General features: G+C 43.9%; 2 protein-coding genes across 11 annotated transcripts in view; one reads left to right on the forward strand and one right to left on the reverse strand.

The window, feature by feature from the left end:
• LAMA3 (laminin subunit alpha 3) overlaps positions 1 to 25,711 on the forward strand; it is a 469,061-nt gene that overhangs the window by 144,916 nt on the left and 298,434 nt on the right. Inside the window, 2 exon segments of the mRNA XM_029591143.1 lie at positions 2,650 to 2,747; positions 7,148 to 7,263. Of these exon segments, the coding sequence (XP_029447003.1) occupies positions 2,650 to 2,747; positions 7,148 to 7,263 (214 nt within the window).
• On the reverse strand, positions 1,671 to 17,185 carry LOC115085291. 10 transcript variants are annotated; one of them, XR_003854788.1, is made up of 4 exons: positions 11,806 to 12,406; positions 4,721 to 4,843; positions 3,215 to 3,303; positions 1,671 to 2,043 (listed from the first exon to the last, which is right to left on the reverse strand). XR_003854788.1 is itself a non-coding variant. In XM_029591142.1 (4 exons), exons 1-4 carry the CDS (start codon positions 15,330 to 15,332, stop codon positions 1,933 to 1,935), a joined length of 321 nt encoding a protein of 106 aa, XP_029447002.1. In that variant the 5' UTR covers positions 15,333 to 17,185; the 3' UTR covers positions 1,671 to 1,932. The 10 variants fall into 10 exon arrangements, 6 of the variants coding, with proteins under 6 accessions (XP_029447002.1, XP_029447000.1, XP_029446999.1 ...); XR_003854785.1 differs by having other exon boundaries at positions 1,671 to 2,048; XR_003854786.1 differs by having other exon boundaries at positions 1,671 to 2,048; positions 3,215 to 3,397.

The following is a 25,711-nucleotide window of genomic DNA, read 5'->3' on the forward strand; positions in this document are numbered from 1 at the left end:
TCTCTCCTTCTCTCTTTCTCTCTGTGTCTCTCTCTTCTTCTTATTGGTCCCTTAACCAAAAGCAGTCTGAGACTGTTCCCTACCTGGAGGGATTTCAGTTTGAGAAAAGTCTCTTCAGGCTCACAGCTCATCCTGAATCCTACTCCAGGCTCCTAGAAGCATCACTTTTTCACTTATTCAACTATCCACTAATATACACAGCATCTAGATCAGCTGCATTTGTCTCCCTCTGACTACTGAACTTCCAGAGACTTATAACAACTGAACCAAGCTCTGCTGTCATCAGTATGGCTATTCTTCTTTCCCTTTCACAGTTCTTTCCCTTTCACAGTAAATATTGAACTGGTCATCATTCCAATACATGTTCTTTGGTATTCAAGAACCGAGTTCCCTTGGTTCTGAAGCTGGGAAAAAAAGTTTAACTGACTATCTAGGGACTCAAGCTAGAAACTGAGTGCCGAGGGCAGTACAAGCATAGTATGCATGTTCCATAAGCTATTTAATGACTGCTTGCTGTCGCCCCAAAATTTAACAGCTGCCTCGGATCAGGTATTAACTTACTAATGTGCTCATTAAAGGACTCAGCTAACTGCAAACAGAAAGCTTGAAAAATAAAAGCTTCATATAGGAGATAACACTATAAAACTGTACCAATGTGATTTTGAGGATGAATACATTAAATTAAATTTTTCTTTGCCAAACCAAAACATAGCTAACATGCACTTTTTTCTGGAATTCTTATACACATATTCACACCATAAATATTTCTCAAACAAAACATTAATACATCACAGAGGCTTTTTCAAAAGTGGCTCTACACATTACAATGTGAAAGGCACAGAGGTTTCATATTGCTGTGTAAATGAACAGTCTGCAAGATATTGGCATGACTGACATGATCACTGCTCTTCTTGCTGTGGTTGGTTAGTCCAAGGAGTACTATGGGCAACCTGATGCTTCAACCTGAACAGCAGTTGTTGTAGGACACTCACCCCCATATCCAGTCCCAGGATAGTCACAAAAGTGGGGTGCCTCCTTTCAGGGGAACTCCACCCAGGAGTAAGAGAATAACGAGTGGGTTCCTCTGGTCCTTTATCCAGTCCCCTTTCCTGGAAAGTTCTCACAGGACACCAGAACAAGGAAAAAAGTGAAGATCTTTAATTAGTAGGAAATGCAATCAGAGACCAAGAAAATGTGGCAAAAAGATGCAGAAATAATCTCAATTATATTGGACATCACAGGCCTGATTAAGAAGAATTTCCAAGCACATCTTGTTATGTCAATCATCAAGATTTTATGTATATTGCTTTATTGGCTTATTTGTGTTTTATTTATTTTATGCATGTTATATTGTACCTCGCCTGTGGGTAGAAAATCTTTTAAATAAAGAAATAAAATATGTTGCCCATACATGTTATATCCTATGAACTTCAGAAGGATGCTGTCTTTTGCAGAATGCAATTATTAAGCAGGGCATTAGCGGTAACTTTGAGAGATTGAGATCATTCCCAATTTACCCTGGCTAACGAATGAGGCTCATTGCTGTTGAGGTATGTGCAAAATAAACCCATTTGGAGACACTGCTCCCAGGAGATGTTGAAGAGAGAGAAAGAATGACAGAAAGATAAATGACAGAAGATAAATGACAGAAGAAAGCCACTGACACATCCTTGAGCACTTCAAAAATAAATCTGCCTTTATTTACACGTGACAAATATATTTCCAAGCAATAGATTACAAGAAGAGAAATGTCCTGCTGTTACTGACATTGTTAGTGTGGCTGAAGATCACAGTAGGCATTTAGAACCTTGAGGCCAAACAGTAGAAATTTCGGTGAGCTAATAAATTGTTCTGCCTTGAGTGCAGAGCCTTTTCTTTGAGCTTTGAGGCACTAGTAGACTTTGTAGTCCAGCCATTGCAGTGCCTACGTGGTCAGCTGCCAGAACCCTTATAAGTCAGAGCAGCTAGATTCCTTCCTGGGTCACCCTCTTTTATGCTCCCTTCTGTCCCCGGTAGTCTCCTCTCACATTGCTCTTTGAAGGCCTTTACTGACACAAGAGAGAGATGATTAGAAACGCACACATTTCAGTATTCTGAAACTCTCTGTTCTCCTTTCACCTCCTATTGCTCTCCTCTTTCTCCACGTAGAACTGACAAACAACCTCCTTATGCCAGACTTACATGTATTACCCTTTGGAAGGAAGCAGAAAGAGCCAAGAGGAAAGAGATAATTTTAAAAAAAAGTGCATTTTAATTTGCACATTAGAGTTTTTGGATATGCATACTAATATGTTTTTAGTGTGAGATTTATTGCATAGATCTCAAAGTGTTAGCCATTATACAATTGTAAATGACTTTGCTTTACCCTTCTAAGAAGACAGTATGCTGGATATGATGATATATGTCTATTGGATGTTTCACAGAACATGGAAGTGCAATGTACGATCTATGGCATATTTTCTGCAACATAGCACATTCAATCCAAAGGAAGCCCTTTTTCTCATGGGGAACAGTAACCTCTGCTTGAGTTAGACCACAGCAAACCCAGTCGCAAAATAGCACGACAATCTGCATTTAACCTGTGATGCTGCTGTAGTGATCGACAACATAGGAGTACACTTAACATAGTGATGCTTTCTGCTTTTGTAGTACTACTACAGCATAAAGGATATCAGTGTTGGAGGACGTTGTGTTTGTCATGGCCACGCTGATGTGTGCAGTCCTAGAAGTGCTGAAAGCCTATACCGGTAAGTAATGTGAACAGTATGTCCTGCACTCTTATTTATATATTGGACACTTATTTTTATTTGAACTTTAAGATATGCAATAAAATATCTTTCAATTCACTTAACGGTTATGGAAACAAACTAAGGGGGCCATTTTGAGTAGCCCGGGTAGTTGCAAAGTGTTCAAAGTGAAACTACATGGGGTTTCCTTTCCAAAGCTGCCTACAAGGTCCGCTGGTACAAAATTATCTACAGACTTGTAACCTTCTTTATCTCCAGGCTGAAAGACGGAGGCAAAACAATGCTCATACTTTTGAAAATCAAATGCATACATGTTCTTTTCCTGTCCGATCTACATACAATCCTGTGAATGCCTCCTTGCAATCTGGCTAAAAGCCTGCGGGCACAGTTAGCCAAATACATGAGAACAATTTTCAGCCAGACCAATATATTAAGTTAAATACCAAGTTAAATATTTTGAAAATTACCCATTTATCCTCTGCTCAAACTTCTCGGCGACAGGCTCTTACCGTGGGGTATCATGGGCCATTGCATGTCCTGTACTCCCGGGGTCTTCCTGCACAGAGGGGAAATAGGATAAGTCTTTCAAGGCCCTTAGAGTTTTCTGGAGCTCCTCTGAAGTAGTCCCGTAGGAAAAACACTCGACACCACTGTGTTATTCAAAATAAAATCCTGTACTGGTAAAACCTGATTGCAAGTGAAAATCACAGGAGGTGCACAATCAAAATAGAAAAATTAAGTTCCAAGAAATCACAGCCTCAGACAGTTGTATAGTTGCACACTCTGGCAGTAGATACTATTGGGCAGGAAACTGCTTCCTGGGCACTTCTTCTAATAATACTTTCAAATCTGGATGCAGATTCTTGACTCCAGTAAATTGGAACTGGATATCCCTCTTTAAACAAAGGCAAGATGAGCCCCTGCTGATGCTTCTTCAGACGGTAACTCTAAAGTATCTTTCCCCCAAACTTGGAAATCCGCCTTATAACTCCAGCTAAGAAACTCAGCTCTTTCCACAATTTGATGCAATCTCTCTGAACAGCTGAGAAATAGGGAAATAACCCTTCAGACCACTTCTGTCTCTTCGGTAGTCTCAGTAGTCCCCCCTTGGACTCCAAGACAGAGTCTCCCTAATCCTGAAGGATCAGGGCAATGCAAACTTTGGCCCCAGCCATCTTCCTAGGACAAGAGACAGGCAGTCCTCTCCGCTTGCAGAGATCAGAAGAACCCTGCACTATGAGAGCACAGGAGTTTTGTTAAACTACTGACATCTCCCACTGGGGAGCGCCAGCCACCTTCACCACTCCCATGCTTTCTGATCTTAGACTGAAGTCTATTGAGACTCTGAGGCCTATTACTAAGGGACAGTTTTGTGACACTCCCCCCTCCCCCCCCACACACACCTACTAATTACAGTATGCTTTTTCAGGCTTTTTCAGGCTTCTTTCTCTTAATCTGTTTAATGCTATTAATAAACAAGTTTATATGCATGATCAATCTGTACAGATAGATGTGAAATGAGGTGGAGTGGAGGAATAGCCTAGTGGTCAGAGCAGTGGGCTCCAAAGTCAAGGAAGGCAGGATTTAAATCCCACTCCTGCTTCTTGTGACTATGGGCAGGTCACTTCACTGTCCATTATCTCAAGTGCAGACTTATATTGTAAGCCTCTGGGGTTAGGAAAATACAAACTGTACCTGAAAAATGATCTACTTTGATGTGCTGAAAGGCAGAATACAAATAAAATAAATAAATGTTAATTATAATACATAGTGCAACCATCCTTTTTCTCCTATTTAGTGTTTGGAGAAATTATGAAGATATGGGACAGCCTAGGGCAAACATTTTAATTCAGTGGTTGAGAATGCCAGTGTTATAAATCCGAGGGATAACCCTGATGGGATGAAATTGTTTTGTTTTCAATCAAATATACTCCAAAACATTGGGCCTAAAAATGAAAATACATGTAACTCACCAGTGCATGTGAGCAAGTACAGTAGTTACTGAAATAATAGCCTCATTGTTTACAAGTCGTGCCACCAGATAATTGTCTGCAGCAGGCATCAGATGAGATGTTGTGAGCCAAAGGAGAAGGCCTCTAATGAAAAATGAAAGCAATAGTTGTAAAAGTGCAAAATGGAAAGAGGAACTCTGGGATATTTATTCTCTTTGTGTCATCAAATGCAAATTTATTGGAAGAACAGTAGGGACATTTAGTAAAAATAGTGTCGATAGATACCCAGCTTACCCCTGAGGGACTTACATTTTGATAAACTTTCCATAGTTAGAAGGGTGCTTCTGTTAGGTAAGAGAGGAATTTTATTGGGTTGGAGAAACTGGCAATGGAGAAATGCTCTGCATGGGTTATTGCAGTTGGAGAGAGAGGTCTCTAGGGAATCCCCAAAGCATTGGGCTATGTTCCTGGCCATGTGGGATGCCTATATTCAGAATTCTGCTCTGAGAGCTAGGCGTGATGGGATGAGCTTTCCCTGAATGCTGCGAGGCCATACCTACTCTACAATATACCAAAGCTGTTGAGGTCATTTCTGCTTGACTTTGAGGCTGTTTACTAATGGAGGTGGTGGGGTTGGAGGGGAGAAGGCAGGGAGGGAGAAGGGAATATTAGGGAGGTCGGGGTACCAGATGGTAGCCGGGGGTGGGGGGTAGTCTGAGGATCTGGGAATGTTATTACATGCTGATATTTGCTAACTTGCTCCTTCACAGGTCAATTTTAAAAGCGTTGCTCACATAAAAATGCCGACATACAAGCGTATGTGGGCCGTGTGCAAGCAACGCAGATTGTAAAAAGCCATAAAATATGTGCATATGTCCCCATGTGTGTGTGAAGAATAAGGGGGCAGAAAAGGGGAGGGACATGGGCATTCCGAGGCGGGGCCAAGACGTGCATAACTCTGAATTTTAAAAATGAAACCCGCAGTGAGGAGCAAGTCGGTAGATCTGAAGTTTTAGGCCTTATGGGACCAAATACCATAAGGATGAAGAATCAGAGGGGTCTGAAAGAGCTGGCTATTACTGGACAAACCGGTGGACTAATTGGAAAACTTGGAATGCGCCTTTTACGAGCATGTTTTAAAATTTGCCGACATGCGCGTGTAAAAGCTGACAGGGTCCTATTGAAGACACACGCGCTGATACGCTAGAATGCACATGCCAGCTCATTTTAAAATTGACCTCCTAGTGGGTATAACTACGTTTTCTCTATTGATAGTATCATTTGTTAACGTGCTAAGGGAGTATTTTTTAATAAAGAATCTTGTCTTTGTGCTGCCTTTTGGGGGGAGAAAATCTAGAAACAAAATACATGTTTGAACATTGTGGTTTGGTATGCATAAGGAACAAATGTATGCCAGGCAAATGGCATTGTATTTGATGTTTTATTTTCAATAAAAAATTCAAATGTTAAAAGCAACTGTCATGGTAGAGCACAGTACCAAGAGGACATTGCTTTAAGAATACCAACGTCAAAAATTAAAAGATTTAAAAAAAAGTTTTAGTGCCAGCTTAGTGGCAAATGCTGTGCACTAGGGATGTGTAGCCTTTTTTTTTCGCTTTGTGTCTTTCATTGGTACCCTGTTTTCTGATTGAATTTCATTTCCGGGGGGGGGGGGGGGGGGGAGATTTTTCAGATTATTCCTTTTGGAAAATAATGTGCACTGTATGCCAAAACAATCCAACAATTTTCAGAATGAGCAGATTTTTTTTGTTCAGATGACTTGAACCAAACTATAAATCAGTCCTTTGGATCAATTTCCCATGCAGATCATCTGAATGCACAACCTTATTGCGCAATTCCATATAGAAGATCAAGTTCAGTTTTCAGGTCGGGCCTTCTGTATCCCTGGTGTCTAGTAGGGCTTGTGCGGGGGAGTCATGGTCATCATTAAGGGTTATACCTGGTGGACGGGTTTGGAGGCCTTGATACAGAGGTTCAGAAGGAGACCCGATGCATGGCTCCCTGCTTCAGGACCCTTGTTGCAATGACCAGACTAAGAATAGTGTGGGGGGTCACATCTGTTAAAATGGGGAGAGGAACTAATCCCTGGGTAGTTGTGAAGGAAGACACACGGTGCCAGGATCCCAGCATTGGTTCTACCTGAGGTGGAAGAAAAAGGAAAAAGTCGCCAACAGGCCAAAAAAAAAAGGTGTTGCATTTTATATTTTGAAACTGCCACTACAGTCCGCTTCCGCTATCATATAATGTTCACATAGGCTGGCGGGAAAAATGTTTTGCTTTTATGTTTCCATTCAAAACTGTTTAGTAAAATACCACATTTTTCTTCTAAGAGGAAATATTGCGTTTTTTAATGGTTCTCTAGTAAAGGCCGTACAGTATTTAAGATGGAGAGTTTTTCCAAGAGATAGCATTTGTGTTTGCTTCTAGATATCAGTGTGAGTGCCAGCATGGTACCTGTGGGGAGACCTGCGAGCGCTGCTGCCCAGGATACAATCAGAAACCATGGCAACCGGCAACATTAGACACGGCAAACGAGTGTGAACGTAAGTCAGGCATCACAAAGTCAAATGTGTTCATGTCATTTTAAGTAACTTTTTTTTTTTAGTTTCTGTATACATCAGTCTGTCTCCTTTAATGCAGAATGGTTCACAAGGAAGCTGAAACTAGTGCTAGGTCACTGGCTGAACAGCAAACACAGCAGTGAAAGTATTGATGTAAATCGAAAGTGCCCAAACTTTTGGTGGTGCATTTATGTGAGGTAGGACAAGCCACATTATTATTAATGGAAAGTGTCTGACGCTGCTTACAGATACCCCAGGATGGACTTGTATCTGTATCAGAGGACTGAAGCAGGCAAGGTGGTAATCTGAGGCGCACAAGGTCCAATTCTCATAGAAATCAAGAATATAAAGGCAGATCAGGACCATAAGGACTTTCTAAGTCTGCCCAGTTTACTTCCCGGTGCATTGCCAATGACACCGATTGAGCGCTGGCTTTTCCTTAGCTTCTTCGTGGCTAGGGATCCTCTGTGCTTATCCCAGGTCTTCTTGATGATTTCTGTTACTGTTTTTGCCTCCACCACTTCCACCGAAGCACCGCTCTATCCATCCATCACCCTTTCTATGATGTTACTCCTGACTCTACCCCTTTGGCACCTCATCCAGTGACCTCTTGTTTTACAGCTTCCTTTCCAATGAAAAAAAAGGTTTTCCGCTTGTATATTACTTATACCTTTCAGGTATTTGAATGTCTCTATCACATCCCTCCGGACTCTCCTCTCTAAAGTACACATGTTTACATCCTTAAGTCTCATCTCATTGGGTTCTTTGTGCAGATCCTAAACTGTTTTGATCGTCCTTCTCTGGATCCTCTCTGCTCTGTCTCCGGCCTCTCAGAGCTATGGACTGCAGAACTAGACACAATACTCTGGATGAGGTGCCATCAAAGCATTGTACTTCTTCTTTTCTACTGCTTACTTCTCTCCCTATCTGCCCTCAGATTCCTCTGGTCGGCTCCTTCTCACACTGATTAGCCACCTTGAGATTATCAGATATAATCGTCCTCAGATCTCTTTCCTGGCACATATGTTGCCCATGGGTTTCTGCCCCCCAAATATATGATTCTGCACCTTTTTTTTTGCATTGAAAGTGAGCCAAAGGATGGCTGCATGTGCCATATGTTGTAGTCAAACAATATTGCTATTTTGTCTGTTTAGTAAAGGGATTCATAGTCAGTTGCATGGCTGTCCCAAGGATTGTAGCATTAAATCTAAGGATGGTTATATATTCTATAGATATTTGTAGTAATGTTTTTATTTCTTTTAAGTTATTATTGTTCTAATGACACCATTTTTAACAGCTCTTAACTAATACCATTTCATGAGTGAATTGCCCCCGTTTGCTCAGCTCGACCCAAAATTCCTTGCTCCTAACAGAGGGTTTTTCAAAATGCACTCCTTTCAAGTTGCCACAGGGTTTACTGTCAAGTGTGTGTACAAAAATAAAGGCCAATAAAAAAAAAATATAAGGCGAAACCTTTCTATTGGATTAACCTAATGCATTCTTGACGGTCTTTCAGGAGTTACCACAGGAATCACATTATCAAGTATAGAGTGTGATATCAGAATTCAGGCACATGGGTTTTGTAATTTTATTGCACTGAATGATTATACACACAATCCAACAGGTGTGTTGCAAAATCAATTGCAAAGGCCCATGTAAAACAAACCAGAAAAAAAAACAATTTAAACAGGAAAAGTTCAATAATTCCAAAATGCCAAATCTTTACTGAAATGTCAGTCCCCCTACACGGACCGTGTTTCGCAAAGGCTGCATCTTACCACAATTACATGTGGTAAAATAAAGCGGCATTACATTCTTGAGAAATGTGTCCCATTAGATACAACAAGGGGAATTTCCAGAGGATAATTTGGGGGGTTGAAATTCCCCTTGATGTATCTAATGGGAAATGTATTTCCCTGTGTTTTACAGTTGCCTCTGTAGCCATGCCATCCTTTCTTTGGTCCTAATAGTTGTTCAATTGATTTTGTTTTCGCAGACACATTTCTCAAGAATGTAATGCCACTTTATTTTACCACATGTAATTGGTCCCTCCTGTTGCAGCCTTCGCGAAACACTGTCCGTGTCGGGGGACTGACATTTCAATAAAGATTTTCCATTTTGGAATCATTGAACTTTTCCTGTTTAAATTGTTTTCTCTGGTTTGTTTTACATGGACCTTTGCAATTGATTTTGCAACACACCTGTTGGATTGTGTTCATATTAGTGTGTTTGCCCATCGTTCCACACTTCGTTGTGGGTTTATACTGAATGATTATAAACATATCTAAAAAAAAATAATGATTGAAAGCTTGTACAGTGGATTATGCTGTATCCCAGTCACTGTAATAAGCAGAGAATAATAAACATTTGAGCAAACTGAACTATTATTAAAGCCTTTTGGTTCAATAATTTAAAAATAAGAAAATCACCGGTGTTGAAAAATATTTTCAGTTGATGATAAAGTGCATTCAGAGGGCCTGATTTACTAAGGCTTTTCTCCCATTCTGTGTCTATGGGAAAAATACTTAGTAAATGAGGACCAGAGGTTTGTTTTGTTTTTTTTTTTTTTAAGAAAAGGTTAATTTAAAAAGTGCTGACGTGATCAGTTCACTTGACCTGGGAAGACAGGAGGACAGGCACGATAATGTCCCACTGCATAGCATAGGTCAGCTGGAGAACTATGATTTAGTGATCTTAATAAACCTAGGTGCTCTCTGGTTTTGACTTGACTCTCCAGGTTTTGAATCCAAACTCTGAGTGAATTTCTAGGTTCTCTGCAACTTAGGGACTCTAAGGAAATTGGAAATTCATAGGAACTGAACTGACTTCTTTGGCGTGCATTCTCACTCCCTTCCCTTCAGTCTGACTGGTGAGGCAGCACACGCCAGAGACTGCCATTGGCAGCATCCCAGAGAACTTTTAAAATGCTGCCAACAGCAGATTTTTATGTTTCTTGCAGGTGAAGGACAGAGGGACACAGAAAGGGAAGGAGAAGGACAAAGGGACGCAAAGGAGAGAGGAGAGAAGGACAGAGAGAGAGAGAAGAAAAGGATAGAAGAAGGTGGAGAGAAGAGGAGGAGAAGGGAGCATGCAGGTGGAGGAAGGACAAAAAGGAATAGAGAGGAAGAAGGATGAGGTGTATATGGGGGAGAGGTGAAAAGAAAAGGGGCACCGGAAAGTGAAGGGTGAAGGATGGGATTCAGGAAAGGGAGAGGAAGTGAAAAGACAGAGGCACAGGAGAGAGAGAGTGGAGCAGAATAAGAGCACAAGGGAAGGTGGAACAGATGGACGGTGAGAGGAGAGGGGACAAGAGAAGAGCTGGGGACAGGAGGACAGGAAACACATGGACGTGAGGGGATAAAGACAGAGGGGCACAGGGATGTAGATACGGATACATCTTGTAACTTATCTGATATGAGTTGGAATTTCTTGGTTTAAGGACCTGACTCCAGGTCTCTGACAAGTTCTAGGTCTTGTCTAAGTTTCTGAGTGGACAAAGAGTCATGAGACATCATCACTATAAGGAGTTTTTTCAAACCAGCAAGACATAATTAACCCTAGCAGTGTCACGGATACTCTTCTTTACATATTTATTACTTGTATTTATACAATGCTGGAAATTACGGTGCTGCAGATAAAAAATGACAGTGGTAGTGCTGTAGAAATGCTGTCTGGGAAGTTATATATCTGATCATTACCAATCAGACACCCTTGGAAACGACACCCAGTAGATACAAAAGACTAAACATAGGTGTAAATATCTTATCAGGGGACATCTGTTATTAACAAAAATGTTAATGATTGTGGTCTGGTCTTTGACCTCTTGCCAGGATCACTAATTTCTCTTATGTGTATCTCCTTGTTGTAAAATGTGGCCTGCAGCTAATGTTGATTTCAATAAGTCAGCACTCAGCTCCCAGATGCTTTTCTGTTTGCCTTTTGCATAGCATGGTTCATTTTGCATACTTCATTAACCCTATCACTCACTTCCTCAGACATATGTCCTAAATCCAATGTAAATGCTGAAGAGTCGAAGCTGATTTGAGTAAAACTGGAAGTAGTTTGCTGTTTCCCTTAGGGCCATAAATGAATTTATTATCTGGGGCTGACTTCTCAGGCATTTCCCCCTTCCTGCAGATCCCAAGGGGTGGATTCTTTCTTAGGGGGAGGGGGGGGGGGGGGGGGTAAAGGCAGTCCTTTGTGTTCCAGGTGATGGTGTGCTCCTTCTTAAGTGTGTGTATCTCTCTTGTGATGGCTTTATTCAAGGGACAAACAGGCTGGACACAGATTGGGTTTTCAAATAAAATTTACTGATAATTTCCGAAACCCCATCATAGTCCAATAGCTATTCCACACCTGAAACTGTACAGTGGTAATATTTACAGTGATGCTGGGCTTGGGTCCTTCTCTCAGTTCTCAGGGATAAAACTTGTCACTTGTCACTTTTCTCCTCAGTGTACAAACTGTCCCAGAGTATGAGGGGAATCCTATTTGGGGAAACCCCGAAGCCCAGAAAAATCCTACCTGAGTCCAAAGCTCGCTCTCTCTCTCGCTCTCTCTCGCTCTCTCTCGCTCTCTCTCTCTCTCCCACAGCCTGTGCCCTGCTCCCTTAGGGGCGGATATCCTATGGAGGGCCTCCTGAACTTGATTCTTCTTCCCACATTTCCTTGTAGATATGTGTGACTTCTCAGAAGGTAAAGTCTGATGTCTGAATTCCTGAACCAGGGCTCCAACCTCCCGGCTCCAATTTTTGTGGAGGGGTGGACAAGCTTCCACACTAACGAAACAGGGGAAACAAATCCCAAATGCTCTGAGTCCAAAAATCCCATGCTGGGTAATGCTGTCACTGCTCTTGCTTCCTCTAGGAAGTAGCAGGAAAACTCACAGGTCTTCAGCCCCTGCTCTCTGGATTGGGAATGTTCCTCTCCAAAGGGTATAGGGTGTTCCCAGGAGAAAAAATATCCAAAACTGACCAAAATTCACAATATCTCTCTTCCAAAAATTGAGATTAGACCCTCTCAGCAGGGAGTGTACTGAAAAGGAATCACCTCTTCACGGAAAAATATTGTTGAGTTAGTGGGCCCAACTCAGCAGAGAAAAAGGAAAAGCAGCTCTTGACTCTTCAAGAACCAACTCAGAAGACCACACTCTCTATAAACTAGCTCCGCCAAGTGCTCTAAGGAACAGCCTATCACAGCTGTCTTCTAAAGGAGGGGCTGAAATGAAATGGTGTCCCAGGTAAGCTGTTGTTTCTAATGAGTTAGTGCCATCTAGTGGCTGACCAGAGGGTCACCACAGGAAATTGAAGAGAAATTATAAGGAGTTGAAGGTTGAGTTTTGGGGATGAAAAACATAAAGTAGGAGTAGATTGAATGCCAAAGAAAGGTGATTCCAGTGGATAGGAGCTAGTGGGAAAAAGACTCTGCTATTAGAAGATATTGCAAGTTGTGAGGTATAACTAGAGTAGTCTGAGACAGGCCCTTTGGGGCTGAGATGAACATCAAGTTTCATGAGAGAGAAGACACGGGATGGTATGAGAATCAGCCAGAAAAGGACTCCGACTTTAGCAAGGAGTCAATGAAGCTTAATTGGAGGAGGCATGAGCAAAGCAGGTGAAGGAACAGTAAAGTGAAGTAGCAGAATCCTGGATCATTGGAAGTAGATACTGTCCCAAGCCATGAAGGAATTTCATCTTGGGCCATTTTCTCCCTCTGTCTCCTCACATCCGTTCTGTTGAACAGAACAGTCTCTCCTTACCTACTGTAGACCGAGTTACATTCTTGAGATTGTTGTATATTACATGTGGACCCCGTCCTTTATTTACAGTACAACTCCTCCATTTATGCATCAGAATCAATGCAGTAAATCTATTTTTATACTTTGTAATCAGTCAATCAAAACTGGATTAGAAAATTATGAGGCAGTGAATTGGGTGCCAACAGGTAGCAATGAGACACAAAAATGTAGCTGCCTCTTAGTGAGACTTCTGACATGGCTATGTGAGTTCTTGCAATAGTAGGTCAAATAGATTGTGTAGTGGACCTCAGGTAACAGGAAAATCCCAAAGTGCACCTTTTTAAAGAATAAACTGTATCCTTGTCCTTCTGTTCTGTTCCAGCAAGGCAAAGCATGCAGTACTTGTGTTCCCAATTTGGTTTCTTTTATTTTCAAAAAAGTAAATAAATGCAAAGTTCATAACAGGATTCATCTATACAGTGCTCGCCATTCTTCTTCCAAACAGTGGCATTTGTAACTAGAGTGGTCACAGAAAGGTTCTTACCCAATATTTGGAGAAGGATTTTATTTCCAACTAGCGATACCTGGCCACGCGTTGCAGTGGCAGAGTCAGGTTCTTTTCCCTCCCTCCCCCTTCCCCTTGCTCATTTACCTCAGTCACTCATCCTCCTCCCCCTTGGTCACTCACCCCCCCTTCCCTCCCCTGTCCCCACTCCAACTATCTCCCCTCACACTCACCTCTCCCCTCATTCTCCCTCCCCTGACACTCACCTCCCCCCTCATTCTCCCTCCCCTCACTGTCACCTCCCCCCGCCTACTGCCTACCCTTCAGATCAGAAAACTTTTGTCTTTCTATTTCTGTGGGAACCCCCCCACCCCCAAAACCCCCCCACCCCCCAAACCCCCCCCCCCCCAATCCCAACCCTTTAAATCAAATAATAAACCCCCACCCTCCTGCCCCCCCCCCAAGACCTGGGAAATTAAAATTGTTGGTGCTACATGTGGTCTGTCCCTGGGTATCTGTGCGCATTATGTAGCCAAATAGGGGAGTGCCTAACCAAATTTGAACTCCCAAATTTGTTTTGTGGTCTGGGGAGGGCTATTTTGGTGCGTTCCCGAGATCGTGCAAGTTTAGTGTATGTATTTGTGTGTGAACCTCCCCCTTCCCCCAAAAAACAACCCTATGAGAAAAGTTCTCTTAATCTAACCACCCCACACTCTCCTGCCCCTCCCCCCCAGCCCTGCGAAAAACAGTAGCCCACTCCCCTGCCCCCCCAGATTTGCTGAATGAATGAAACCTGCCCCCCCTTCATGACCCCTCCCCAAGATGTTCGCAATAAATTCATTACCACCCCCCACCCTCTAGACCCCACGAGACCTAATAAAAATGTCAGTCGGTGGAGCGGGCGTTCAGGAGCGGTCCGGGAGCGATGTATTGGCGTTGGTCCGTCGGCTGCGAGCACTGAAACGGGTTCCGACGGCCCTTTGCCCTTACTATGTCAGTGGAGTGGAGCAATGGCAGCGGTAGGTCCTCTGACATAGTAAGGGCAAAGGTCCGCCGGCTGCCAGTCCTGAAAATGGCGCCGAGGGGCCCTCGCCCTTTCTATGTCATATGGGCTACTGCCGCCATTGGTGTCCCCGAGTGGCATAGTAAGGGAAAGGGCCGTCGGCGCCATGTTGACTGCTGGCAGCCAACGGCCGTAGTGCAGGAGATGTGTCCCGGACCGGTCCTGGCCCCCCGCTGGAGCCTTCCGGACTTCTGTCAGGTTTTGTGTGTGTTGTGAGGGCCTGGGAAGTAAATAAATTTGGCATGTGTATGGGGGGTGTGAGGAGGGTGGTTTTGTGTGTGTTGGGAGGCTGTGGGAAGTAAATCAATTTGGCATGTGTGTGGGGGGTGTGAGAAGGGTGGTGGATGTATTTTATCTGTAAAGGAAATAGTTATCTTCTGGCGAAGAAAGTGCGCGAAAGTGTTAAAATGGAAGTGAAACGTGGACCTGGATTGGCGAAATGATTAGTGTAGCGTGTGTTAGTGTAAGGTGTAAGAGATGGCGCTTACGTCCAGCAGATGTCGCTTTTTTCTCGAAACAATTTTTAAACCTATTTTACCTGTCACAGGTGTGACATATCTGTAATGTAAGTAAGAAGAACCTTCCTGTATGCGAAATGAAGGTTGTGTCCAAATTTGAAAGCAATCGGTTCAGTGGTTTCTGAGATTAGCGATTTTGTCCAAACTATTTAACATTTTTATTTATATAGATTGGAAATCAATGTCAGGCTCACCTCTCTGGCCTCTTCCCTTGGACAATGCCTTTCATCCCTGAAGGACTCTTTTGCTTTTTAATATGTTGCGGGGACCTCCCCGGATCGCTGATAGGCTGAATCCGAGGGGCTACACAATTCCCAGGGCTTTCTTTTTCCTTCCTGGACCACTCACTCTCTCAGACTTATCTCGTAGCTCCTGGGATGCCGAGTTCATCCTGTGGGGTGGAGATTTACACCTCCCGGGCCCCTGGTGCAGTGGAAGGAAATCACAAAGCCAGTCCAACTTCACACACACTTTAGGTCAGCAAATGCTCTCTGTGACTGGTATTAGCAGAGGCCAAAGGCACCGTTAAATGAAGCATGGAGTTCAATGGTGGTGTTTAAGTGAAAAAACTTTATGGCAATTTAAAGATAATGATCCATAAAAGTATGGCAAAAATCATAAAGAACAATATAAAAGTCATAACCAGGAAAATAATGGTTTCTTTGTCTGTGGTGCAGGTTTTAGCCACTCTCCTTCCTCTAACTGACCCGGTTTCCACAGTCTCCAGTATCCCTTCCCCACAGAGGGTGGGATTATTGTTCTCAGTAACAATCATAAACAGGGGAAAAACAGAACACCCAAAATTCTCCAAAATAACCGCATCAGAAACTTGTTCCAACAGTCTTGTCCAGAAATCAGCAGCTTCGCCCACTGTGCGCTGGCTGTGGATTAAAACAACCAATCTCCAATGTCCACAGCAAGGGAAAACTGACCTTCCTGCAAAAACCTAGTCTCAAAAATATTCCAAAACTCCTCTCCAGTCTTATCCCCAGAAATCCTCACCCTTTGCTGTTCTCCGGCGCAAAGGGGGAAAATCAGAGTCCCAGTCCTTTAGAAACAGGGGGGTTTGTGTGTCCTTCAGGATCAGGACCACAGGGTCAAAACCAGCAAGGATCTCTCTTCTTAAAAAAATGGAGGCTTCTGCAAACCTCCGGCTCAGCCCACTCTAGATCGAGTCTGCCAGGGATGTAGAAAGACCGCACCAACTCCTTTCTTCTTCATTAGTCTGCCTTGGGAGCAGACAGACCTTTTTCATCAATCCCGTGGGGAGGAAAGACCCTTTGCACAGGTAATCCCTGGGTGGGATAGAACCCAGATAGAGATAAAATATACCTTATCTGCGGTCAATTCTCCATGGATAGCTGTTTCCTTCTGAGGTCCAGGGCTCCCTGTGGGGGGGAAGCATAGCTTCAATGCCCTTTTACATTAACCAATGTGCGCAGCCCTTTTCCTGTTCCTGTAAAAACAGCACCGATAGCCTCCACAGTCTATAGCAGCAATCGTCATATTGAGAAGCAATATGGTTTCCCCACTCCTTTACTGATAGTTGATAAACTGACCGAAAATTCTTTACAGCACTTAGATGTTAAAGTCGATAAACCATAACGAAGATTAAAAATGAATAAACGTGTGACCTCACTCGTCTAGTAAAGCCTCTGAATTTATGGAAGCCAATTCTTTAACAGTTTATCTCCTTCTCCTTTTCAGTTATACACAGATCGAAGAAAGTGTAATCCTTCTTACAAGTCCTAATTCATCTGAACCTTCTACCTACGGTAGAATGGTTAAAATGTAGTCCCAATTATTTATCAGAACACAGCAAGTCCCAGTTCTCATACCTCTCCTGCAGTCTTCTCAATTATCTTAGATCTGCTTCTGAAAGCAGCGGTGGGCACTCTCCTCTCACGCGCAGCACACCTGAGTCAGTAGAAAAGACAACCCTTGAACAACACCTTCAACGTCTTCCCTCCGGTAATGCACAGGAATCCATTCCTCTCTCAGGAAGCCTCCATTCCTCAGGCTCTTCCTGGGTAAAAGACACCTCTTCTCCCAATGGTTTGGAAATTTGGCCCCTGGTACCAAGGGGACTCAGTCCCAAAGGAAAAAAAAAACCTGACAGAATCAAAAAGGGAAAAAAGAAATAAGAGACAGGAAGGGTGGAAAAAACGTCCTGTGAGGGAGTATATAAGAAACTCCCTCAGAAAACCTTAAAGGTCCAGCCCCAGCTATCTGGCCCGGTCTTTAAGATGCAAGCCAGCAAAGGATTCGGGGCCCAGGGAGGATTCCTGCAGCCTAGCATAAAAAGGCAGAGCCCGGAAGGGTGGAAGAGGCCCCAGGGAGAAGGCAGGAAGCCAGCTTGTGCTAGAATGACATATATCTGACTGTTTTGTTAACCCAAGATGCTGCTGAGTTAAGCGGCCTTGCGGCCTTTTTGCTGTATTTTTATTTTGCCTGTAAATAAATTGTTTGTTTGTGTGGACCCAGCTGGAGTTTGGCCTTCTTTTTATACTCCTGGCTATTTCCCAGTCCGTGGCCGCTCCCAAGTGACCATACTTCCTTGTCTCCCAAAATGAGAGGATAGTCAGTGAGGAAAAAGAACTCAAATGTGGAACTCCTCTGCATCATGTCATTGACTGATCTATCTACTTGAGGCAAGACAGAGAGCAGCAGAATCTGCTGCTTTATACAGGAACTCCCGAAAACCACCGTGAAGGAGTACCAAGGCTTTCAGAAGGAAGGTTTCCAAAAATGGATCAAAAGTGTAACTATGCCAAATCAAGTCAGACAAAATATTGACCCCCAAGAAGGCAACTTTGGAGTTCCCTAGACTGACAAAATAACAACAGGGGACACAAACACCCCTCAATCTGAAAGGTTAACTGAAAAAAATCAGACCTAAGAATCCATTGTACTGAAACCAACAAAACTCCATACTCTAAGATAGTGTCCCAGTTTTGACTGCCATACAGCCTCACCATGCTCTAATTCTGCCTGCTACATTTCTCCACCAGCTGAGGCCTCCAGTGAGCTCTGTACCTAGTCACCTGAGCCATTTCTTTTCTGGCCACCTGATCCAACTTGTTGTACAGCCTCTGCTCCACCAGGGGTCCTCAGCAAGCTTTACCTTTAGCCTTGCCAAGCTCTTCCTTACAGCTTATACCACACCAAGTTCCAGACCCATTTAACCCTGCCTTGCCAAACCTAAGATACCTCTTCATGGAGTCACCCTTGGCTATCTGACCTGGCTATTCTAGTCTTATACTCTGCCTTGTGGCCTCCGGGCCTTCAGCTCTCTTACTCCTTGTCCTGTGGCCTATCTAGGCCTTACCTTGCCTTGTGGCCTCCAGGCCTTCTTGTTCCTTGCTCCTTGTCCTGTGGCCTACTCTAGGTCTTACCTTACCTTGTGGCCTCTGGGCCTGCTCTACTCTTATATCCTGCCATGTGGTCTATCCAGGCCTCTCTATAGCCTAGTGGCCTATGGGCTTCCATCCTTGTTACCTTCGGGCTTCTATGTTTTTTGTTCTGTGTTGTCTTGCCTAGTGATTGTCTGGTCCTGGCCTAGTCTGTCTTATCCAGTCCTGTCTCTGTTTGCCCAGCCCAGTCCTGTTCCTGGTATTCACTTCCTGTCTTGTCAGTACCTTTCTTGTCTCAGCCAGTATCTAGTTCAAGTTCCTGTCCAGTATCCTGCCTTACCTGTGTCTCTCCAGTTTGTGCTCAGTACCTTGTCTTGTCTCTGTCTATAGTCCTTTTTCTGTGTCCAGTTCCGGTATCCAATCCAACCCTGCTCCAGCCTGTCTCTGTCCACGGTGCCAGCCTTGCTTCTTCCAGACTGTACAAGTCTTACCTCACTCACTATAATTACTGTTGCTGCAGTCAAGACCTATTAGCCTCCAGGACCTAAGGGCTCAACCTGGGGAAGGGGCTGGCTAGGTGGAAGACTGGCCCATGTCTTGCCTTGCAGTCCTGTACTAATCCTGGGGTGGTGTACCCTGAGTCCAGCACAGCAGCCAGATGGTGGCAGGGATTTATAGATTATTAGAGCATACCATCTGCAGCTCCAACTTGGAGGAGTCAAACCCAAAGTCTCTTCACTAAATCTCTCTGAGCCTCCCCAGCTAGATAGTACATTCCTCTGGTAAGGAAACCAAAGGTTCCTTACTACCTTGCTCAGGGAGAAATTTATATCCCTGAGCCACATCCCACAAAAAAGTGGAGTGAAAGCAAGGGAAGGATTCCAAAAATTCAAAACCCTAGACATACTAAAAAAAAAATAGGGCAAGAAATAGCAGGTGCTACAAACAGATATCCCTGTTTTGAGAATGTAAAGAATTCAAACTCTCCTCTCTTCTACAGTGGTCTCTGGAAGTCATGCTCTTCCCCTTGGGCAGTGACAGCTCTTCCAGGGTCTCAGTTAGTTCTGGCTCTTTCCATGCCAACTTCTCCTCCCTGAATGCAGCAACTCCTCCCCCCCCTCCCCCCACCAATCTTCTCTTGTTCTCTCTCAAATAGAATCTCCCAACCACAGCCAAGGTGTTCCTGGGGCAATACCATTACTTAGCCATCGAGCTAGAAAAACTAACCATTCTTGCCACCTCAGAACAATCAGCATAGCCAGAAAATTACTTAAAAGATGACTTTACACATCAGGGCCCCCAATAAAACCTGTGTGAAAAACCTTATCAGCATTTTTGCCTGTTGTTGATAGCTCAAGAAACCTCTGAGAGTGCGATCAATGTACTTATACTGGATTGAATATAAGTCTGCCCCAAACATAAGACTACCAATGTGGCCAGCAGCCACATAAGAAATTTCCATATTGGATCAGACCAAGGGTCCATCAAGCCCAGCATCCTGTTTCCAACAGTAGCCAATCCAGGCTACAAATACCTGGCAAGTATCCAAAACCTAAGTATATCCCATGCTACTGATGCCAGTAATAGCAGAGGCTATTCTCTAAGTCAACTTGATTAATAGTAGCCACTACCTCCTTTCCGCCAAGCCCAGGTGATATATGGCTGCCTTCTCCTTTGCTGGGTCAGGGTAGAACACCTACTCCTGCCGGGCCAAGCTATTCACCACTGTCTCCTTTCCCCACAGGGATCTTGTAGGGTGCTACTGTTTTCTTCCTTGGATCAGGCTAGGCTATGAATATATCACAAGACAGACTTTGGAAACAAGTTAAAAAAAAAAAAAGCCCATTTTATATTCAATCCAATGCGTAATTCATTTTAACATTCTAGAATAAAGAATTCTCTGTCGACAAGCAGACCCGAATCAGCCACATAGCATGAGTGATTCCACATGATGGCGCCGACATGGACTGAACTCTCACAGCTCAGTAAAAGTCTTTCTGAGCATGTGCAGGAGTTCCTGCATACATACACTGCCTCGTGAGCCTCTCAGTTTTTCTTCGGCTTCTGCATGGACATGTTCCTGGTCTCTCTCTTTACAATTATGTTTGGACCAATTCTTTGGCTTGATTCTGCCTTGTTGCAGCTTTTCTATTTTTTTCTGCTCTCTCAGTAGCCCCTCAACAGAAGGTTTCAGCCCCACCCAGTAGTCCTCTTTCCACCTGACGGGGCCGGCTTGTCTTTTAAGTGGTTGCTCTGTAATGCAGCCCTCAGCCTAGGACTCCCCACACATTATGGCTGATTGATGCCTGCTTGTTAAAGGAGAAAGCACGTTTACTTACCCGTACATAGAGTTCTCCATACACAGCAGGATGATTCGGGCATGCTTATAACCCGCCTGCCTTCCTGGAGGGTGAACGACCTCACTGAAACCTAAGCTCTGGAAGAGACTGATGGGCTCATGAGGAGTGCTCAGTAAGACGTTTCCTGAGAGCTTGGTATGTTTTGGTGCCATTGGATGATTCATCCTGCTGTCTATAGACGTCTTTGTTTACAGGTCAGTGAACTTACTTTCCTCCATGAGATACTCATAGGGAAGAAATGTGCTTGTCATATACTCCCCCGTCCATCCTTCAAGAAGTTCTCTCTCTCTTCTCTCCTTACCTCCTTGTGCAGTCCTCTCACTCTCCTCCTCCATGGCTCTGCTGCTGCTTCCCGAGCTCCAGTAGGGGCTGGATCTGCTCCTCCGGGCCCTGATTGGGCCGAAAACTCTAATGTCGCCTCCTGGCCCTGTCCAGTCCTATTCTCCTGCCATCAAAACCCACTTGCCTTTTCCAAAACCTTGGCTATGGTGGGTGTTCCTCAGTGATACAATGTTTTGCTTTTGCAAGAAAGTAACTATTTTTAACTCTTCAGCGTTGGCTCATCTTAGGTGTGCTTTGTCAGTAGAGTGTGCCTATGTGTTCAGTGCAGCCAGCATTGCAGTAGAATATGATAGGATCTAGAGCATGTTAGGACACAGTTATCAAACATTAGCTGAATTCCTTTCTGCCAAGGTAAGTTTCCTCTCTACAAAGACACAAATTATATAAGACCATCCCATCTGCACATTCGGGTTTTTGTTTTTTTTTTGTTTTTAAGGAATAGCAGTTTTCTTCCCTCCGTTGGCTTCCAAACCATCCTCTACTGGACTGTGGCACCATGAGCCTTCATTTGCAATTACCCGAGAGGAGAGAGGGTGTCCCCCTTTCTTAACCCTCTTCCATGTCCCGTCTAGCCCAGCCATCGCAGCAACAGACCTTAGCCAGGAGAATGAGGTTACCCCCTGAACCTGATCTGATGTGCACCCTGAGTCCGGCCGCTCTTTCACAATAGCTGAGACTCCCCTCCGGAGACTGAACGCTGCCTCTGCAGCTCCAGCCCGCCCAGAGGAGTCTCTCTGCACTCCTGCTAGCAGATACCGTTTGCAGTGAGAGAGCGTGTCAGTGTCTGTGCGGATTCATGTGTTTGAGCACATTGTTTCACATGAATATACTCTGTACAGAGAACTTGTTTCACATTGTCTCACATGAATATACTCTGTATAGACTCAGATTAATTTTATTATTGTACCATTTTGTTCATACTTTAGATTTCCTTCTGCTTTAAATGACTATAGAATTTATTAAACAGGGGGCAGATCAGCTCTGACTGGAGTTATGTTCTATGGTCTGCTGCTGAAACTAATACTCGCATATCATAAATGCAGTGCCATGTTTTGGACCTTTGACCTGTTTATTAAGATCTCTGCGTTCTGAACTCTCGTTTGGAATCTCAGTCATCAGAATCTGTTCACCCGGCTAGGAGGAGATGGAAAAAAAGACAGGGTTTACTTTTATTATACAGATACTGCGTGGATAACATCGGTTTCAGTTGCTTGTTTTTGCTGGAGTTTTTCAGGATACCTGGTTATGTGCAGATGCACCGCAGGCTGCGTGCTAAGCTCCGCGTGACGCTGAGTTTCCAAAAGGATTTCGTTACCTACAGAGAGCAGGTGCAGCAGCCGTCAAACAAAACAGGCATTCTTAAATAAATGTAATGTTTGAAGATCGCTCTGAAAAAAACAGGAGAAAATAGTGGGAAAGTCCGGCTCCGATCTTAAGGGTTAGGCCCCCTTCACAGGGTCCCTCCCTGTCGAGGGCAAAGGGGACCTCCTTCAGATGCTGCAACTTCACTGGAGGGCAGCCAAAATAAATAAATAAATCAATAAAGCTGCAAGACCCAAGGAATCTTTCAGTAAACAAAATCCACTCATGGTGGGCAGGGTTGCAAAATCAGCTTAGAGTACAGTGAAGTTTAAAAACTAAGTAAAGCAGTACAGAAGTCCAACAAATAGAAGGAACAGTTCTTCATAAAAACCAGTGGACAGACAGTCCCGGTCAGTAAGTAGAGGTGGTCAGTTTCTCGTGCCTCTTGAGTAAAACAGGTGGGGAATTGGATTTCTGAGGGCTCTTTTCTCCCCGGTTCCTGGCCTGAACGCAGAGCTCTCGTTCTACCCCAGGTAGCAGACAGCTGCAGCTGTTCGTTGCAATGAGCCTCATGGCCCAGTCTCCCTCCAGGGGACTAGGGAAAGTCTCCCTCCAGAAAACTAAGGCAGCTGGGTCCCTCCTGGCACCCGCGCCAACTTTGAAACACCACAGACAAGGGGGACCCCAAGCAAGTCCTCCCAAAACGAGTGGTAGGAACTCTCCTCCCCTTTCCAGGAGGCTGGCGAGCTCAGCGCCTTGCTGCCCTTCCTTTGTGTCTCGCAGCCAATGACTCGTGGAGACATTTTAGGCCCAGACACTGCCCTTTTTTTGGGATGGACCAGGAAAATCAGTCACAAATACTCTACATCCCTGGAGCCTCCTATTGTTAGAGTTTTCCTCACTTTAACTTGTGGGGAAGGTTTTAAAGCAAAAGAATGATCTGGGAATTACTGGGTGAAAACCTGTACTGATTTTACTCTGCTTCAAATTGTTTGTTTGTTTTTTTACATAATAGTTTTTGTATGGCAGCATACCCAGAGCACTTTACAACAATAAAACAGAGCAGTAGCAAGAAATAAGAGAACCAGAAAGAGGACGATAAACCGAGTAATAAAGTGAGCCCAGAAGATAATGGGGGAGGTGGCACCTTGTGTAGTTAGAAGGCAAACCTGTTCCAGAAGGAAGCCGCAGTTATAAAGAATGCACAGCAACGTGAAGTTACCTGTTGCATGTGAGGAAAATGCAGAGAAGCATGCAAGGCTCAGAGCAGAGGAGAAGGGCAGAAAAGTAGTGAGGAGCAAGACCTTCACTTTGTTTACAAGCAAGTACCACATTTTTTGATAGCATGATACCACCAAACTGAACACGAACAGTTCTCTTTTTATCATGCACTGCCTCCTAATCACATTTTGCGAAAAAATTCTAAAAGTTTGGCAGGGACCCTGCATTGTATCTCACATGTTCCCCTGTATTTAAATTGAAAATTCAAAATCTTTTTCTCATAATGCTGATCTTATGTAACTCTGTGACGCCCTCTAGCTGAATGCATTTGGTATGTGTTTTATTTGATGTATTTTATGCAAGGTGCAAAGATTTTAAGCATGTATCTGTGGATTGTACACTGCGTTGATTGACTCGTTGTAGACAGCAGTATCCCTAAATAATTGTGATAATTCAAGATGTATCATCAGCTTTCCTCATTTTGTAGAACATGAAGATGCTTTTTCAAGTGAGGGCTGTTTTGTCCTGATTATATTTTCACTGTGTCTTTTGGAGAAAAGTGTTCATTATGTGACTGTTTTGAACCCCTGAAGAGATTATTCAGAGTTAATGCCAGGTTCTTTGTCTTAATGATTTATTTGAACTTGATAATAGAGTTGTATATCATGCAGTATATGTGTAATCCTGTCTCAGGCCTGTCACACGAGGCAGGGGCTCACTCTCAGTACCAGCGCTAAGTCCTGGGCTCACTCTCACATAATCATTATGTAGATCCTCCATTGTGGGGGAAGGCCCTAGGCTAATGTATATTCTGATGGTTTTTTGGAAAACATTTTTTTCTGTAAGTTTTAAGTGAAAATTGAAAACGTCCATAAATAGGTGAAGGTGGGCACTTATCTTTAAGTTCAATGGCTGAAGTGTTCAAATTCAAAAAGCTGCTGGGAACAGCAGGAGAAATTATCTTATTCTAGCCCGTAGAAGGTCAGAATGGGCAGCAGTTCATCTGGTGTATCCCATCATGTCAGGGACGGCAAAAGCCTAATGGTTCAGTGGCAGGGCTGTGAACCGGGTTCAGTGACCCACCTCATGTCTTCCACTCTCTGGATCGACCAGGTCCAAGGATGCTGCGGAGGCTCTGCTCACAATCCTTCCTGGAAAGGAGCGCCAGTCATTGTGTACCGGTGAAACCTAGTGGCTGGATTTAGGGTCCATGAGGGCAGAGTTTTGGAAGGAGCCCTGGTATCTGCTGCTGGAAAGGCCCTCCTATCCTTTTAGGAATTCCCCTGAAATACCTGGCGTGGGCACTGGCTAAGGATTGTTGCTGCAGTATCTTTTGAGATGGGAAATAGGGATCCACCTGTCCCTCTATCCTCCCTCAGGTAGCTGGGAATGAAGGATCACTGTGATGGGATCCCAACCTTGGCTTTAAACTGAGCTGGAAGCTAAAAAATAGCAAGAGGAAAACTGCTGGGTCAAAAAAAAAAAAAGTCACATGAATCTGTGGAGCATAATGGCATGCCTGCCACAATATAGAAATAAAAAGAGAGAATGTAATATGCATGAACACTAAGCATTGGTTCTGTCTCTTAGAATTCAATTTAGTAGTATTATTATTTATTGTTGGTCTGTGCTTATTTGGACTTCCATTACAATCTGAATCAGCCGCTGCTGAGGCTGTGGTAACAGGAACCTTCCTTCACATTCTGGGGGGACTTTCTCCTATTTTTACCCATATTCCCCCCACCCCCTATCTAACCCGACTATTGCAGTGGGAAGCCTTTGGCCAGATCTCACAGACTGCAGCTGCTTCTGGAGCCCGTCAATGCTTTAATCTGAGTCTGACCACTCTCCTGCTCTCCTGACAGCTGCCTCCACAGGATCCCTAGCCACAGCCAGTACAAGGAGCAAAAGCTAGGCTTTCAGAGAATTTATAGGTGCTTTTAGTAAAATATATGTAGAAAATATGAGGAACATATTAATGCCATCTTATTTGGGGCAGAATATCTCATGTCATGGCACACAGGTTGTCA

The sequence above is a fragment of the Rhinatrema bivittatum genome, chromosome 2 (genome assembly GCF_901001135.1).
Source record: "Rhinatrema bivittatum chromosome 2, aRhiBiv1.1, whole genome shotgun sequence".
NCBI classification, from domain to species: domain Eukaryota; kingdom Metazoa; phylum Chordata; class Amphibia; order Gymnophiona; family Rhinatrematidae; genus Rhinatrema; species Rhinatrema bivittatum.

Coding starts and splice junctions, on each gene's coding strand:
- LOC115085291 (XM_029591136.1), bottom strand. CDS start 12,110: ATGGGATTTTTGGACTCAGAGCATTTGGGATTTGTTTCCCCTGTTTCG. Junction 4,844..11,805: donor AGAGCGAGCTTTGGACTCAG/GTAGGATTTTTC, acceptor ATTTTTCATTAG/AGGCCTTCTCCTTTGGCTCA. Junction 3,398..4,720: donor GTACTTGCTCACATGCACTG/GTGAGTTACATG, acceptor TGAATAACACAG/TGGTGTCGAGTGTTTTTCCT.